The 18,650-nt window shown below is 43.5% G+C and overlaps 1 protein-coding gene across 1 annotated transcript in view; it reads left to right on the top strand.

Annotated features, from left to right (window-relative positions):
- The first annotated feature begins 6,051 nt into the window (after positions 1-6,051).
- Positions 6,052-18,650, top strand: part of Ints4 (integrator complex subunit 4) — an 82,848-nt gene continuing 70,249 nt past the window's right edge. Inside the window, exons 1-4 of the mRNA XM_052158422.1 lie at positions 6,052-6,205; positions 10,744-10,938; positions 13,348-13,465; positions 17,018-17,124. Coding sequence (XP_052014382.1) covers positions 6,152-6,205; positions 10,744-10,938; positions 13,348-13,465; positions 17,018-17,124 — 474 coding nt within the window. The 5' untranslated portion in view covers positions 6,052-6,151. The remainder of the gene's footprint in view (positions 6,206-10,743; positions 10,939-13,347; positions 13,466-17,017; positions 17,125-18,650) is intronic.

Genomic DNA, 18,650 nt, shown 5'->3' with positions numbered 1-18,650 from the left:
CTCTCCAAGGGACATATGCATATTAATGCTTAAGTCAAATCTATTATATCATTATTATTGCCACATTCTACTGGTAATTTTTAATGCCAACCAAGATTCAAAGGTAGGGGAGATGGAGTCTGCTTTAAAAAAAAATAATGACAGGGTCTTACTATGTAGTTCTGAGTGGCCTGAAACTCCCTAAATAAACCAGACTGGCCTTGAACTCACACAGAGATCTGCTTACCTCTGCCTCTGAAGTGCTGAGATTAAAGGTGTGTGCCACTGCACCCAGAATATCTTGTCTCTTAAAGAAAGCAGTCACTATGTCACATTGCCAAAGCCATACAGAACGCTGAGAGTGCATACATGTACACACATGTACACACACACACACACACACACACACACACACAGAGAAAGAGAGAGAGAGAGAGAGAGAGATCTGAAGAAATAACTAAGAATGGTGCTTTTATACTTTTGTTGTTTCGGTTTTTTGAGACAGGGTTTCTCTGTGTGTGGCTGTCCTAGAACTCACTCTATAGACCAGGCTGGTCTCAAACTCAAAGAGCCTGCCTCTGCCTCCTGAGTGCTGGGATTAAAGACATGTACTACCACTGCCTAGGGCTTTTTTTTTTCTTTTATACAAGGAACAATAAATGTGTGAAAGAATGACAAGAGAATAGAAGATGTGGACTAGGGTGGCAAGCTCCCTCAGAAATGTGTGGGACAGAAGTGGAAGAGAAGGGTTATGTCATGGTTTACTAGGGTTCACTGCAGTTCCAACTGCCAATCTCCGGTGATTGAAGCTGGCTTACAGCCTTTGTATAGAAATGGTATTCCTCCCATAGTATTCATAAGTATGGCTTCTAACAAAGGTTTTGTGTGTGTGTGTGTGTTTATATGTTTGTGTGTGTGTGAAGGTCAATATGTGGTGTCTGTATCATTCTCATTTTTGAGACAGGTACTATCAGTAGACTTGGAGTTCACAATTCGACTAGGCTGACCACCCAATAAGCTGTAGGGATGTGTTTGTCCTTGCCTCCCTAGTGCTGCTGAAGACCCTGATCCACACCTCTTAGCTGGCTTTTATGTGGGAGCTGAGGTTCCAGGGTGTGGCAGGTATATTACTGGTTGAGCCACCCTCTTAGTTTGTATGTGTGTGCATGTGGACACACCACACGTACACAAAAGGGTCTCACCTATTTAGTCTCCTCCACTAGTTTGGGAAGCTACAACGTTTGCAATCTTTTGCTTAGGTGTTGCTTTAAAATGTGGAATGCTTCACGAATGTGCGTGTCTCATCTTTGCAGAGGCCACATTAATCTCAGCATTATTCCAGTTTTATCATGTGATGTTGAAGCAAGTGCTCCACTTATCCATATACTCATTTATTTTGAAACATATACAGATTGTTTCCTATTTGTAGAATTGTAAGCATTACAGCTCAGATGGGAAAGGTATTCTGGCAATCAGGAGCCAAGGCATACAATGAAGTCATACCACACAACAAACCTCAGAAAAGAGATTTATTGGAAAGGAAAACACCCAGGAGAGTAGCTACTTCTGTTGGAGAGAAAAGCAGCAGAGAACTGGGCAGAACACAGGGCTTATATAAGGTTTCTTGGAGGTTGGAGTTTTCCAGGGTGCCCTGGGACTGGAGGGATTATGTGGCCTGATCTTGGGACAAACTCAGGGATTGGTGGGATATTTTTTTCCTGTAGGTCTTGGCCACTATCCCACCATGGGGCTAGGAAAGGGCCATTAGGGTGTATAGGGAAGTCTGGGAGTGGGGCCTACCCTCTGGAGCTCCGTGGGGGTGGGGGAAGGGGTGGTGGTGTGCTGGATAGACACTTGCATGGCTTGAGGGTTTGCAAAGTTTACAAAATATACAAAGTTTACAAAGCATACAAAGGGTGTATTTGATCCCAGCACAGAAAGTCTTCTCAGTGACTTGAGCTGGCATGAACAGTCATCATTCCCTCTTTTTTGTTTTTATTGTTAAACAGTCATGGGTCACAAAGTGGGCAACATTATCATTAGACTACTTCCTGCTGAATGAGGGTGTTGAAGTCCTCAGGGCAAGCCTGATCTTTACCATCAGGGTATAATTGGGTATTGCAGGCTTCTGGCTCAGTAGCTAGGGATTGGTAATCCTATAATAACAACTGATTAAAAATCTGCTTAGAAACCCTTTGGATCCATTGTTGAAGAAATCTAGGGCGTGGTTAGTAGGGAGACTGTGGTGGGTGACCTGAACATTAATGTGATGGTTTGAATAGGTATGGCCCCTATAGACTCATGTGTTTGAATGCTTGGTTCATAGGGATTGGCACTATTAGGAGGAGTGGCCTCATTGTAGTAGGTGTGGCCTTGCTGAAGGATGTTTGTCAGTGTGGAGGCAGGCTTTGAGAATTTATATATGCTCAAGTTACACCCAGTGTTCTACAGTCTCCTTCTGCTGACTGCATATCAAGATGTAAAACTCTTAGCTCCTCCAGTATCGTGTCTGCCTGCACACTGTCATACTTCCCACCATGATGATAATGGACTAAACCTCTGAAACTGTAAGACAATCCCACTTAAATGTTTTTGTATGAGTTGGCATGAGCATGGTGTCTCCTCCCAGCAGTGGAAACCCTTAGACAGTTAATCTTTTTAATTTGCATATATAAAGTTCACCACGCAGACAAAGACCCCATCCTTGGATACTATAGTCCAATTTTTTGATAAGTATGCAATGGGAGCAAAAGAAGGTCCCAGATGGTGACATTGTAACCCAGGACCGCAAGGGATTTTCCCTCCTCTTTTAGACATGGAGAGAGAAGGGGTGAGTTAATTCTGGAAGATGAGGGTCTGTTGAAGCTTACAAAGCAGCTTAGTAATGGGTGCAAGAAGGGGTTAGTGTGAGGGGCCAAGGGCCACCTCATACAGGGGGAGGGCAAGAAGAGAGAAAGAAAAAAACCTAAGTGCTTAAGAAGCTGGCCACCCCTAGTAAGGATAGAATTTTGTCCTTGGTCATGGGGACTCTGAGTAATTGTATTAAGTGTTTTTTTTTTTTTAAATCTAGTGTAACGGCCTTATGAGTTGGAGTGATAGCTAATGCCAGATAAGTAGTCTAAGGAATCGAGGCTGGAACAAAGAGGGTGAGACCTTACATCCCTAGCGGGACAGAAAGTTAGTAAGGTAGAGCTGTCAAACTGGCTAATTTTCAGGGATGAACTATAAAGGAGAAGATTGGCTATGTATCATATAAGACTGGATTTAGGAAAAGACAAGAGACTAAGTCAGAGCCTGGCCAAATAGACATGGCATGTCCCAGAACCCCTGGGGCAGGGTGGTCCAAGTGAGTTCTATCTGGGTGGAAATGTGAGTGTCTGGTCAGTCCAAGAAAAGGCAAAGATACTTTATGACTATGGATCCAGAGGAACAGAAAAGAGAGACTCCTTGAGGGCTAGGACAGGGAAATGAGAGGTCTCTGAGGGGAAGGTGGGGAGCACAGAGTAGGGGCTGGATGCAGTGGGGTGAAGAGGGGGACCACTGCTGAGCTGGGAGGTCAGAGATCCTGAACCAAGTGGGAGGGTCCATTGGGTATTTTTAACCATTGAGCATGAGGTTATTAAAGTAAGAATAAGGTGGGCACAGAAGATTCTTTTTTGATAGGTCAGAGATAAGAGGCTTAAGTCCCCCTGAGGCTGTGGAGAGAGTGAGTACTGAGTCTAGGCAATACATTTGGTGGGGTTTGGTTAGGCTGGTACACCTACAATAGGGGAACAAAGAAGATATAGGTCCCTAAAATTTCATCAGAACTAAGTAGATGGCCCCAGTGTCCAGAAGGAAGGATATGACATAAAATAATGGCTAACTCAGGCTGGCCTTAAACTTGCTATAAAGCTTAGGCTAGTCCATGAGAGATCTTTCTATTTCAGTCTCTCAGGGGTTTGAAGTACAGGTACAAATCCACCAGCCAGTGGTTTTACAGTTACTACCAACTTGCATTAGCTAGAACATTTAAATATCGGAATGATAAAAACAGCTAATATTTACTCAATGTACTGTTTGCTAATTATTTTCTTTGACACATTGTATGCTCTGTGGTCTCTGAAGCCTGAGATTCCTTCTCTTTCTCTGGAAAATGCACTTTTTAACAGTCAGATGAAAACTCCTTCTGAGGAAAGCTGGTCCTTTTGAACCACATTCCTTTATCTGGCACATTGTTTGCTCTGTAACAATCCATTTAGGTGTCGGTCTTTGTAAGCCCCTTGAGGTACCTGAGTGGCCTGCTCCCACCCCCAGGGACCTCCGACCACAAGGTTCCACCCGCAGAACACCTAACAGCTATCCCCAGCCCTAACTTTATTAAAAAAAAAGTTCTAGTCTTGAACTCCCACCAATCCTCTCACCCTGGAAAACTGCTCCCCACCCAACCCCCAAGGAATCCTCTATACACCCTGTCTCTCCTCGGTCCTCTGTTGTTTTTTGTCCAGCATTGACAGTTGCCCTTCTGGGATTTTCTCTGCCAACAACTTTTGTGTGAGGTTTGTTGTGTAGTGTGACTCTGTAGTAACCCTTGGCTCCCCACTGCCAGGATATCTTTCCATCCGAGCTGTAACACAGTCTTCCCACGCAGACTATAGGATAAAGATAACTTTTTATGTGTTTTGGGTCCTCTGTACCTACCAACCTCCTGTTTCTTCCTCTAAATGTCCCATGTTAACTTTTTTGTTGTTGTTGTTGTTAATAAAATAAAGAATAGGTAACACTGCAGGTAAGTTGTAAAACTGGACAGCACAACATATATTTGATACGGGATGTTCTTGTTTCTGTATCATTTCATGTAAGTATGTTTTTGTTAGGTTAGGCATTATCAGTATGTTTTTTTTGTTTTTTGTTTTTTTGTTTTTTGAATTTGGTTTTTTCGAGACAGGGTTTCTCTGTATAGCTCTGGCTGTCCTGGAACTCACTCTGTAGACCAGGCTGGCCTCGAACTCAGAAATCTGCCTGCCTCTGCCTCCCAGAGTGCTGGGATTACAGGCATGCACCACCACTGCCCGGCTTCAGTATCAGTATGTTTGTCTGGAGGTCACTTGTTCAAATACCAGAGCCTTAAAGGAGTTTTGTGTTAGAATCTGGTTCTACCTTTACTATTTATTTAATATGGGTTAAATAATAACAGGAACTCCATTCTCCTTATTGTTCAGGTTCCAGATTTATTTTCAGGGTATTGTATTTTTTTAGGCAAAATGAGATTTATGTTTCTATTATGTTGACTGTTTTCCAAAGAAAGACTACAAAGACCTTCTGATAACCAGGCTGACTTAACTTGAAAAAAAAAAAAAACAAGGCTTTCTAAAACCTACCAACTACAATGAAGTTAACCTGCTAAATGCTAATCATAATAAAGTTCCCCTTTTATTAAGCTTTGCTTCCTTGCAAGTCATAAAGGGCCTATATAAGAATTCTGACTTAGATGACACCTCATCCTCCTACTAATGGGGGCTGTTATGGTAACATTTTTGCCTTTCAATATCTCTGTGTTGGCTCCTGGTTTTTGACACCACAACACGTGGCCTAATCCTCAGTCTCAAGATACTTTTTCCGCTGTTTCTCAACTATCAGAGGAAGCATTAGTTTCTTCACCAGAGATGCGTGGAAAGCACTGACAGTTCTGACAGAGACTTGGCTCCCGGGTGGACCACCAGCATTCTTAAACCTTCACACTTGCAGAGTAGTACCATTCAGAAAGATGATCTTAAACCTTTCACGGATTCAACAGGAAGATTTTTGGCTTTCTTTTCTTATTGATGGGTAACTTTTGAATTACTGGAACAAAGAAAAACGAACTTCGGGGAGGAGCCGGAACTAAGGCAACACTCACTCTAAGATTCTAGCAGGGAATCTCCATGGTACCCGAAGGCCACAGAGTTTTGCCTCCTGCTGCTAACAGCCCCACCTCAAGGTTTTACTCCACCCAGCTTCCGGGTCGCGCTCTAATTTCCGTAGCCCAGCAGTAGCGGCAGCCAATCGGCTCACTGCGCAGTCGAGCTTCAGGAAGCGGCCTCTCTATCCAGCAACCCCACTGCACTGTGGGATTGCGGCGGAATCGGTGTTATAGAACGCTTTTCCTCCGTGCTCTCAGCGAATACAGAAGCCGAGAAGGTCCGGCACCGCCATGGCGGCGCACCTGAAAAAGCGGGTATACGAGGAGTTCACTAAAGTGGTTCAGGTAAGCTCTGGCAGAAAAAGGCATGGACCGGTCTGCGCGGGAAGGTTGTCCTCACCCAGGCTGTTCTCCAGATAGGCGCCTAAGCTGTGTGGCGCCAGCTTAGGGTTAGGTTCCTGGGCTGCACGTCAGCCAGGGGGCGTGTTAGGTCGAGGCTGCTGTTCCCATGTGTACCCTGACTTTAGTTTTTGTTGTTTTGAAAATTCTGGGAATAGAATTCAGGGTATTAAGCATGCTAAGTTCTCACTCCATTCTAAAGTCTCACTCTTAGCCTACTTGAAAAAGACAAAACAAAATCATTAGGACAAACAAAGTGCTGTCTAGTTTCTAAAACTGTCAGGTGTCTTATTTTAATGTCTCACAACTCGGGCTATATTTGCATCCTCCTGCTCTCAGTTGGTGGCTCAATTCCTCCTAACTCCTGTACTCCTGAGACAAGTTGGGCTGTATGCAGAGCCCCAAGGGGCTGACTAACGGTCTGTAGAATTCAAGGCTCAGATACAGCAGGCAAGAGTCACAGGAGCTCAATTCTATCATCCTCCCTCGGAGACTTTTAAACATAGGTGGACCAAGCCCCTGTTAGAACTGTCAGTGTGCTCCATAGTATTCTGTAGAAGAGATATATTCTGCTTCTTAAAGTTTCATATGTATACAGATACATACAAAATAAGTATCTTGAGGAATACTTACATTTTTTATTTTCTGTAGTAGGGGAGACTGAACCTAGGGCCTCATGCATGCTGAGGCCTGTGCTCTACTACCAAACTGTTACAGACCCAGCTCACTTAGGGAGTTTGTTAAAATATAGATCATGTTCAATAGGTTGGTGAAAGATCTGCATTTTGACCAGGCCCTGGTTTGTGCCAGTGGATAGGCAACATTCTTAGATATTTAGGCAGAGTTGTCCCATTTAAGAAAAAGAAAAAAATATTTTTTAAGACAGGGTCTCACTATGTAGAGCCGGCCAATCTTGAACATGAAGAAATCAGCCTGCCTTTTCTTCCCAAGTGCAGGGATTAAAGGCGTACAACACCATGCCTGGTGGGAAATGATTTTTAAACCTTTCATTCAAACCGGGCAGTGGTGGCGCATGCCACCAAACAAACAAACAGCAACAAAAAACCCACCTTCCATTTATTTGTTAATTCAACAGGAAAATTTTAAATTTTTACGAATATTTTCAAATACTTGAGTGATTTCTCTGTGGTAGGAAGTCTTTGGCTCTCAGAACCCTGCCCTTTGGGAGCACATCATCTAACTGGAGAGCCTGGGCGGTATCTCTGTGATTGTCACAGAGAGAACTATGCTAGCGAGTCAGTATTCCTTCATTCCCCTTAGCACTTTCTCCTTTTCCTAAAGCCAAGCTCTAGCTTTCAGCAATCTCGTATTTTTTCCCCCAGTCTTTCTGCTTTCTTGGCACATTTGTTTATAGGCTGTGGGTAAATTAGCTTTCTCTTTATTCTTTTTCTTACAGAAGCTTAAGTTTTTGGTTCTTTAGATTATATACATGAGCGTTCTGTCTGCATGTATGTCAGTGTACCCCTTGCGTAGTGCCAGAAGAGGGTATCAGATCCTCTAGAACTGGAGTTAGAACTGGTTGTCAGTCACCGTGTGGGTGCTGGGAATTGAACCTGTGTCCTGTGCAAGAGCGAGAACTCTCTCTTAACCCCTGAATCATCTCTGTAGGTCCAGCTTTAAAAAAAACAAAAACAAAAACAAACAAACAAAAAAACCCCCAACAACAATAACAAAAAAGCCCAAAACCAAGGTCTCAGCTGGGGTGACGCACCTCAGAGGGGTGGGGGTTGGCATATGCCTTTAATCCTATCACTTAGGAGGCGGAGGCAGGTGGATTTCTGTGAGTTTTTTTTTTTTTTTTTTTTTTTGATTTGGCTTTTTCGAGACAGGGTTTCTCTGTATAGGCCTAGCTGTCCTGGAACTCACTCTGTAGACCAGGCTGGCCTCGAACACAGAAATCCGCCTGCCTCTGCCTCCCAGAGTGCTGGGATTACAGGCAGGCACCACCACTGCCCAGTGATTTCTGTGAGTTTGAGTTGAGGCAAGCTCCAGGACAGCAAAGGCTATACAGAGAAACCTTGTCGTGGGGAAAAACAAAACAAAATAAATAAGACAAAGTCTCATGTAGTCCAGGTGCCAAAAGCTTGCAATGTAACTGAGGTTGAGTTTTAAACCTCCTGCCTACACTTCCTGGTTTATGCAGGGGATTGAGCCTAGGGACTTGAGCATGTTAGGCAAGGACTCTGTAAACTGAGCTATGTTCCCAGCAGCCCTGGTGAAACAACTTTGAGCACTGGCTTTAACATTGTTTCTTTTTTTGTTGTTTGTTTTGTTTTGTTTTGTTTTTCGAGACAGGGTTTCTCTGTGTAGCCCTGGCTGTCCTGGAACTCACTCTGTAGACCAGGCTGGCCTCAAACTCAGAAATCTGCCTGCCTCTGCCTCCCCAAGTGCTGGGATTACAGGCGTGCGCCACCACCACCCGGCCCTTTTTTTTTTAATGTAGTAAGTTCTGAACTTTTTGAATGAGTCAAGGGTCAGAAAGCCTTTCTAGCTTCTGGGAGCTCCTGCATCTGTGGTTTCCTTTCTGCGGTTTTCTGGCCCTGCATTCCTTTCCTTCCTCCTTCTTCCCTCCATTAAAGATATGTTTTTATTTGTGTGTATGTCTGTGTGAATATATCTCATGTGTTGGCATGCCTGCGAAGGCCAGAAGAAGGTGTCAGATCTGGAGCTGGAGCTGGAGCTGAGCATATTATTGAGCCACCTGCCCTGAGTGCTGGGGACGGAATGCGGGTCCTCTGAGTGAGCAGCAGTGCTTTCCTGTAAACCAGCTCTCGACCCCTCCCTTGTTTGCTGTTGAGGTAGAATAAGCTTGCCAGCTCTACAGAATTGTTTGTTTTGCTTTGTTTGTGAGGTAGAGGCATTCAGAGCACTCGTGTTTTACAGTGTCGCTTCTTTCTCCCCTACATTCCTTTTCTAGCTTGTCATGTTTCATGCCGAGATGAACTTCTATAGTTGTCTGTTTTATACACACGCTCTGGCTTGAAGAGCTGATTGAAAGTTCAGCAGGTTAGCTTCTCCTGCTTCTGTCCCCTGTGTGTGCCCAACTACTTGATGGCATCGCCCGGTGCGGCTGTCCCTGCCAGTGTGTGTTCCTCGCCGGCAGAAATGACGGCCTGGCTCCATAAAACGGTGCTGACAGAGACAGAGGTTATCCCTTCTTAATATCCCCTCCAGGGAAAAAAATCATTCCTCACTCTTGAGTCAGCTGCAGTCTGAGAAAATTTGTGTTTTAGAGCCTCCTGCTTCTGCCTCCCAAGGGCTGGGGTTACAGGTGTGTACCCCCAGCCATTGGAAAAACTAATTTTTTAATTTGGCATTTTAAATCTTGTATGTATAGTTATCATAGAGTGATACAATTAAATCTTTGTACTCTTGGTGTTCATTTCTTTGTTATAAAGATGAGGAGGGGGCGGGAACTGACATGTGTTTCGTGTTCATCACACGTAGAGTAAAGACAGACTACGTTAGGTTTCTCACATATCCCCTGGGAACGGTTTTGGAATGCCCTTCTATAGATGAGAAGGCTTCACCTAGCTAGCAGTATACAATTCTTTTGACTTCAAAGCCGGTTTTTTTTACATGTTATATAATGTTCCTGTCTGTAAATATCCTGATAGAGAAAATTTGAGGGAAATGATTGTTATCTACACAAAAATACTATATTAGAGAGTAAAGAAGATTATTGAGTATGGCATTTATCTTAGTTACGGCTTTCTTTCCTTTGTTAAGAATTATTTATTTTCTGTATATGAGTACACTATAGCTGTCTTTAGACACACCAGAAGGGGTCATCAGATCTCATTACAGATGGTTGTGAGCCACTATGTGGTTGCTGGGATTTGAACTCAGGACCTCCAAAAGAGCAATCAGTGTGCTCTTAACTTCTGAGCCATCTCTCCAGCCCTACGGTTTGGTTTTTTTTTTTCTATGTCTGCCCATTGTCAGGACTTAAGGAACCTATAGTGATACGTTCCCTTCTATGCAAATTTAAACTTTTTTTAAACATTTATTTTGTGCAAGTGTGTGTGTGTGTGTGTGTGTTTATGTGTCTGTTTGTGTGTGTGTGTGTTTGGTTTTTGGATTTGGTTTTTCAAGACAGGGTTTCTCTGTATAGCCCTGGCTGTCCTGGAACTTACTCTGTAGACCAGGCTGGCCTCGAACTCAGAAATCTGCCTGCCTCTGCCTCCCAGAGTGCTGGGATTACAGGTGTGCGCCACCACCGCCCGATGTGTATTTAAGAGTTAGTTCTTTTTTCTACCATGTGGGTTTCTGGTGGTGGAACTAAGGTCATAGTCAGGCTTGGCAGCAAGCACTTTTACCACCGAGCCGTCTCACGGGCCTCATGATACTGTATTTCTTAAGTTCTCTGAGCTACGCATATGTGTTAGAAGGGAAAAACTGTTTCCACCCAATGGACGCAAGTTAAGATGTCTTCACATCTTACTGTCTTTACTGTCTTACAGCAACAGCAGGAAGAAATCGCTACTAAGAAGCTCCGACTAACAAAACCAAGTAAATCTGCTGCTCTCCACATAGATCTGTGTAAAGCCACCTCCCCAGCAGATGCTCTACAGTACCTACTCCAGTTTGCCAGAAAGCCTGTAGAGGCAGAAAGTGTGGAGGGGGTCATCCGGATTCTCTTGGAGCATTATTACAAGGTAAGAAGGCCATGTTTGTCAGAACTGTGCTGTGTCTGCAGAATGGGGTAATGTTGCAGCAGCAGGAAGGTGCCAATTCCTGTGCTAGGGACTGTGGGTACCAAGGTTAAAGTGGGGTGAATGCTGTCCTCAGGAGCCTACAGGGTAGTGAGAGGAGACAGGCATGTGAACGACTTGCTCACGGTGGTGTGAACTCTGTGTGGAGTGACGTGAGAACACAGGAAGATTTAGTATCAGCCATGTCTCTGCGTGGTTCAGCTCTGCAGTGTGGTTTGCCCATCACCCTGCTGCTCCCTGTTTAATTTAAGGCCCTCTTGCCTACTGTGATGGCCCTCTTGGTTTGTTTTGAAAGCAAAGTGGCATTTTTCTCTTTGATAGAATGCCTTGTTGTGTAGCCCAGTGTGGCATCATATCCCCTACAACTGGAGCTGCAAATGGTTGTGAACTGCAATCCAGGTAATCAAACCCAGGTCTTCTGATAGAGCAGCAAGTGCTCTGAACTGCCCAGCCATCTCTCCAGCCCCTAGTCACATTCATTTTGGTAATGAGTTTGTCTTTATACTAGCTCTGGCTGCTTTTGACCACTTTCTCTTTGTCTGTACTTCTACATTGAGATTAATTTTACAGAAAATGTATTTCCAAAGTAATATATATGCTAAATGACATAGCACGCAGAATTTTAGGTCTTTTAACCATATTTGTTTTCCTTTCCCTTGCTTTAGGCCTGGTTGTTTCTGGTGTTTCCTTAGAAACTAAATGAGCTGATGGTAGTACATGCCTATCGTCCCAGAGCTGGGAAAGTTGAGGCAGGGGGATTGCAAGATTGTAGCCTGAGCTGCACCGTGAGCTTTAGGCCATCTTGGACTACAGAGGCAGACTGTGTCTCAGGAAACCAAAACCGGGCTATGAGGTTGGCTCAGTCAGGTCATGCTTGCTGTGGAAAGCTGACTACCTGAATTTCATTCCTAGATCCCATATAAAGAAGCTGGGTGCTGGCCGGGCAATGGTGGCGCACGCTTTCAATCCCAGCATTTAGGAGGCAGAGGCAGGCAGATCCCTGAGTGTGAGAGTTTGAGGTCAGTCCAGGACAGCTATGCAGAGAACCCCTGTTCCAGCATTCCTATGGAGAGAAAGGATGCAGAAGCTGAAGAACCTCCTGGATGTTTTTTTGTGGCACATTTATACACACACACGCACGCACATTCACATACACACATGCACACACGCACACACACAAATAATAAATGGAAAATAAAAAGTAAAACCACAATCAAAAATATAGAGGTGAGGTGTGTATGTGTGAGACAGGGGTCACATTTGGATGGCAGTTGATTTTGCAACTGAAGTTTAAATACTTTTGTCATCAATATAGAAAGTTATTTAATGTCAACAATGACAAGACCCCTCCTTACCCAACCCAATTTCATATATATTCATTAAACATCTTTTCAAAGTTGGGTATTATAGCATGTACTTAACTAAACAGTATGATAAAGGGAGTTATGTTTTGTCTTGGGGAGACTTTTGGGGGGGGGTTTCGAGACAGGGTTTCTCTGTGTAGCCCTGGCTGTCCTGGAACTCACTCTGTAGACCAAGCTGGCCTTAAACTCAGAAATCCACCTGCCTCTGCCTCCCAAGTGCTTGGATTAAAGGCGTGCGCCACCATTTTTTCGGTTTTTTGAAACAGTTTCTCTGTTTAGCCCCGGCTGTCCTGGAACTCACTCTGTAGACCAGGCTGGCCTCAAGCTTAAAAATCCACTTGCTCTGCCTCCCAAGTGCTGGGATTAAAGGTGTGTGCCCCCACTGCCCCGCAGGGAGACACTTTTTATCACAGCAATTTTAGAGATTAACCTCCAACTCTACACTAAAGTGGTCAGACATCTCATTTCCCTTTGTCCCTTTGTCTGAAGCTAGAGCCCAGGTATGTGATCTGCCCGCAGTCAGCTGCACTTGCTTGTCCCAGCCTTCCATCAGGATCTGATGGTCCACAGTGATAAAGGGTTCTTTCTAGTGGCGACAGTGGCCACCCTCGCTCCCACTCTCCATCCATCGTTCCAGCAGTGGTTCCAGCAGTGGTTCCAGCAGTGGTGCTGGCTGCCCAGCGTCAGCCATGCTGGTGGGAAATGGCTACACATCCAACACTGACGGAGTAGTGCAGAGAAGAGACTTTTAGATACATTTTCTAGTTTTAGAAGTTAACTACTTCAAGAAGACAAACATTTCCATTTGCAGTACTGAGTGTTGAGGAGCAAGGCTGTCTCTTGAGGTGTATGGAGTTAATTTTTCAGAAATGAAGCTCTAGAATAGTTGGATCTCTGAATATCCTTTGGGATGTCATTTCCTGTGTCCTGTGTGTTTGACGGCTAAGAGTAGAGCATGGAGTGGCAGTTGTTTTTTGTTTTTTTCTAGGAAAATGATCCATCTGTGAGACTGAAAATTGCATCATTGTTGGGATTATTATCAAAGACTGCAGGATTCTCTCCAGACTGCATAATGGATGATGCCATTAACATACTACAGAACGAAAGTAAGTTGCAGCTAAAATTAATGTAGTCAGATCATAAATCTTCAGTTCTTATGTACAGAATTTACAATAAGGTTTGTGTTGGTTAGCATTAAAAAGAACTTTTTTTTTTTTTGTACAAGATAGGGTTTTTTACTCTAGCCCAGGCTGTCCTGCTGTCCTGCAACTTACTAGGTACCCAGGATGACCTAAAGCTTGAAACTGAGTCCGTCTGAGTCTCCTGGGATTATGTACCTAAGCCTTGTGTCTTCTTCTTAAAAAGGAAGTTGAAGATGGTTTACGCGTGCATGTATTTCTATTAGGGATAAAATATAGTTTATGGTCTTGGGATGTGGCTCAGTTGGCAGAATGCTTGTCTGGCCTAGCATTCCTGAAGCCGTGGGTTTAGTCTCTAGCACTGTGTCAACTCATAGCTCAGCTGACGAGTGTTTCCCTAGAATGAAGTCCTAGGCTCGAAACCCCCTCTCTCCCTATCACCACGTAAAGTGCACATGGTGGCTCACAATGTAATCCTCGAACTTGGAGGTAGAGGTAGGAGACTCAAAAGTTCAGGGCCATCCTTGCCTGCATAGGGAGTTAAAGGTCAGACTTGTCTGTCTCTGTTTACAGCTTTATTTTAATAGGTATCATTGTAACCTTACAAAGTGTTGTATATTTATTACAGCTTATTTATTCCCTCTAAAAAATAATTCCAAGTGTGTGTGTGTGTGTGTGTGTGTGGTTTTTTTTTTTTTTGTTTGTTTCGGGTTGACTTTTTGGTTTTTTTGAGACATGGTTTCACTATGTGTAGGTCTGGTTGGCCTTGAATTCTGTATAGACCAAGTGGGCCTCACAACTTAAAGGGATCTGCTTGCCTCTGTCTTGAAGTGTTGAGATTAAAGGTATGCATTTCCAAGTATATTTTTAAAATGTTGTTTTATACCTGGGCATTGGTGGTACACACTTTTCATCCCAGAACTTGGGAGGTAGAGGCAGGCCATTCTCTGTGAGTGCAAAGCCAGCCTGGTCTACAGAGTGGTTCTACAGAGTGTAGTGCAGCCTGGTTCTACAGAGTGTAGTGCAGAGAAATGGTGTCTTGAAAAATGAGAAAAATAGCCGGGCGGTGGTGGTGCACGCCTGTAATCCCCGCACTCTGGGAGGCAGAGGCAGGTGGATTTCTGAGTTCGAGATCAGCCTGGTCTATAGAGTGAGTTCCAGGACAGCCAGGGCTACACAGAGAAACCCTGTCTGAAGAAACCAAATCCAAACAAACAAACAAACAAACAAAAAACAAACAAACAAACAAAAACAAAAAAAAAGAAAGGCTCAGTGAAGCTAAGTAATTTTCCAAGCTACATGGTGTGTGGTAAAGTCTGCTGTTGTCTGGCGTATAAGAGGTAGAGTAGAGTGATGTGAAGGAGAGGGAACATGTCAATAAAACCCAGAGAGCTGGGAAAATCAGGAGACATTTAAGGAACTTGATTGGGTTTTGTTTTTGACATAGCACCAGGGAGTAGTGAGATGTTTTGAAAGTAAATGTTAAGTCTTGAGTGCTGAGTGAGGAATTGAAAGGTATTTTATAGGCAGTGTAGGAATGTGAAATTTTATGATTGAGGACATAGAATGATCAAGTTAAGTTTTAGAAAGAATATGGTACCTTTGGGGAATTTGGTTTGATATTGAAGCATCATTTACTTTCCATGTAGAAATGTCCAGTCTCCAGGTGCGTGATTGCTCAGAAACTCAGGGGAGAAACTAGGATTCAGGATTTAAAGTTTTATTTGTGAGTGTGTGTGTGTGTGTGTGCGCGCGCGTGCGTGCCTGCGTGCCTGCGTGCATGTTTGACAGCCTTTTGTGATGATTTCCTTGAAGGCCAGAAAAGGGTGTTGGACCCATGAGAGCTGGAATTCTGGGCAGTTGTAAGCTGCTTGACATGGGTGTAGGAAACAAATTTAGTCTCTAGCCCAGGATTCAAGATTTAGATTTGATTTTTGATTTGTCAGAGATAAGCTAGCTTTGTAAGTGTTAGTTAGCTTTTTATGGATGTTATATAAAGTTATCTTTATAAGGAAATAAATCAGTATGGTGGCATTGGGGGTGTCTTTGCCTCTTCGGTTTCCTGTGACTATCTTTTCATATTTGTGACATATGTGAGTCCCTTCTGCAGTTTGATCTGAGGGCCTTACATATGGTGGGCAAGTGTTTTACCATAGAATTAAACTTCTAACTGTGGCCAAGGTCACTTGAATTACCTAAAATCCTCTTGTTTCCAACATTATAAGGACTGTATTTTGAAAGACAGAAGAATATGTATGTATGTATGTATGTATGTATGTATGTATGTGTTGTTTGTTTGCACAAGTTTTACTTTTGCTTTTCATGTTTTCTTATGAGACAATTCCTCTGGTCATGCTAGCCAGTACTTTCGGCTGATCACAGATTTGTTTAATAGTCACTTGTCGAGAACCCATTTGATCATTGTGATGGGAAAATATATCAAAAGCATGCATTCAGTCAGAAGTTCCAGAAGAGCCTTTGTATAAAGATCTGGTTGAGAAGATTGACGTAGGCCTTTTGTTTGTTTTTTGATTTGGCTCTTTGCCATTTATTAGGTATTTATTGAGCACATAAGTTATTCTAAATTCTGAGACAATGGAGGTGAAAGTATGGTCTTTGTATTCAAGCATATTTCTGTTTCTGCTTTAGTGTGATGGGAAAGTAAGTAAAGTTCCACGCCTTGTGTGGAACCAAGAGGAGATGAGCAATTAATCTCTTGGGGATTAGGATACACTCCAGGGATTATTAGGTCCACCCTGAAGGCTGAGAGGACAATTTCATGTTAGCCTGAGAGAGATGAGTTAGAAGTGCAGGGAGTTGGAAAGGGTATTAGAAAAGCCTGAAGAGTAGCCAGGTGTGGTGGCACACACCTGTAGTCCAGCACCGGGGCGTGGAGGCTGCAGCATCAGAGTCCTGAGAGTTCAGGGCTAAATGAGACCTGCCTCAAAACAAACATGGACAGGATTAAACACTTGAGATGGGTTACAAAGGGCAGGTTAGAGGCTGAGGGGAATGGTATGTCTGCATGTTTGCTTGGAAGGCTTTTTTCTTTTTTTTCATCTTCATGTACCGTTTTTTCATTTTCTTTTATTTTTGTTTTTCAAAAAAGGGTTTCTTGGTGGAACTCACTTTGTAACTCAGAGTTCCACCTGCTTCTGTCTCCCAAGTCCTGGGATTAAAGATGTGACTACCACACTCAGCTCAGTGTACCGTTTGTTTGTTTGTTGATACAGGCAATGTTTTCCTGCTTTAGTTGACTTCTGATTCGCTAGCCACTGATATTAAATGTATTTAAAGGACCTACTTTATGCATAGGACTATGCCCAATCCTGTAAAAGTCTCAAATTTCCAAGTCCCAGTTCCTTTGGAAATTTAGCTTATAGTTGAGGGGATAAAAGATTAGACAGAAATAAGTAAGTAAATAAATAAGAAAATAAGAATCTACATTTCTTCCAAAAGTAAATTAGTGTTGACAATAGTCTCTTGAAAGTTTGTAATTTACCCTTTCCTCTTTCCTAGAGTCTCATCAAGTCCTAGCTCAACTGTTAGACACTTTGCTTGCAATTGGCAGTAAACTACCAGAAAATCAAGCTACCCAAGTGCGATTAGTGGATGTGGCCTGCAAGGTAAGAGACACTGTTGGATCTTTGTGAATTTCCTGCCCTATTTTTAAACAAAATCTCAAACGGTCGATTTTACTAACTTGGGAGCCAGGTGCAGGGTGAAAGTCTGCTAGCTCAGAGAGACAGAGAAAGAACTCCAGTGACCTTCCTCAGCTGACACCTAAGAAAGAGAAGGAAGCTCTACACCATGCTGCCTAAAAAAACTCTGAAGCTCAATGTCCTCCCTGCTGCCTCCTGGGTGTCTCTCTATCTGCCCTTCTGACTTCCTTTTACTCTATGGTTATTTCCTATGTTTGGTCCCTGTCAACTGGTTGCTTGCTCCACCTCTTGACCTGTGGTTGAGTTTATTAATCCTGTTTACAGTAAACTGAAAGCTCTTTCTTGGATTAAAGGTGTGTGCTAGGGCTGAGCCACACCACAACTAGAAACAGGTTTTTCCAGTAAGTAACACAATCTTGGGGTTCACAGTGTGATGAAATACCCTGTAACACTGCCCAGTGTAGTACTCAGAGTGAGAACTTTAAGAACTCTCAGTGACTGTAAAAGCTGCTCTTTTTAGTCCTTGATGTTTGGAAATTTAATTCTTTAAAACAAGCAACATTCATGAGTTTATTGGGTGTAAGGGACAGGAGAGTCCTGATGTATTGGAAGCCAGGACTATCAGGAGCTGGTTTTCTCCTTCCACCATGTGTTTTTGAGATTGGTATTACGCCTGGCTGCCAGAGCCTTACCACTGAGCTGACCTGCCGACCTACTGTGATGATTCTTGTGAGCAAGAGTAGCTTGGATTAAAGTAGTGGAAAGATGGAAGACATGAAATGGTAGGTTTTGTATTTAGGACATCGTATGACATTGACTTTATTTATTTGGTTGGTTTTATTTATTTTTTTGATCCAGGCTTGCCTTGCACTTGCTATGTAGACCAGGCTGGCCTCAAACTCACTGAGTTCCACTTGCCTTTGCCTCCCATGGTACCACCATACCAAACCTGTTTCTATTTTTTGACAGACTACTACTGTTACTAGAGATGTGATTTGCTAACTCATTCTATTAATGTGTAAATGGTGGCCCTTTGTGGCCTAACAAAATGCACAACAGTTGGCAGCTGGCTTTCTTTAAACAAATTTGTATATGGTGGGTAGGTGGCGGGGAGGGTATGTTTGCCTATGTGTGTACATGCGTGCATGCGTGCATGCGCGCGCGCTCACATGTAAGCCAGAGGTCAGTATTAGGTGTTCTTCCTTATTGCTCTCTACTCTCTTTTTGAAACAAGGTCCTTTACTGACCTTGAGTTCTCTCTTCTGACTGTAAGCCCCTAGGACCTGCACGTCTCCACCCTGCTACACTGGGGTTACAGGTGCACTGGGCTGCCATGATGGGGGTGTCCTGGGGGAGCTGGACTCAAGTCACTACTCACTGAGCCATGGCCCCAGCTCCACTTGGAAGTTCTTAATGGTGGTGACTATGATGTGACCTATGGGGGAAGGACATCATAAAATTATATTTGTTGCCTGGAGGGTATGACTCAG

Source organism: Apodemus sylvaticus, chromosome 1 (genome assembly GCF_947179515.1).
Source record: "Apodemus sylvaticus chromosome 1, mApoSyl1.1, whole genome shotgun sequence".
Classification (NCBI taxonomy): Eukaryota; Metazoa; Chordata; class Mammalia; order Rodentia; family Muridae; genus Apodemus; species Apodemus sylvaticus.
This window is presented reverse-complemented; position numbering and strand designations above follow the sequence as displayed.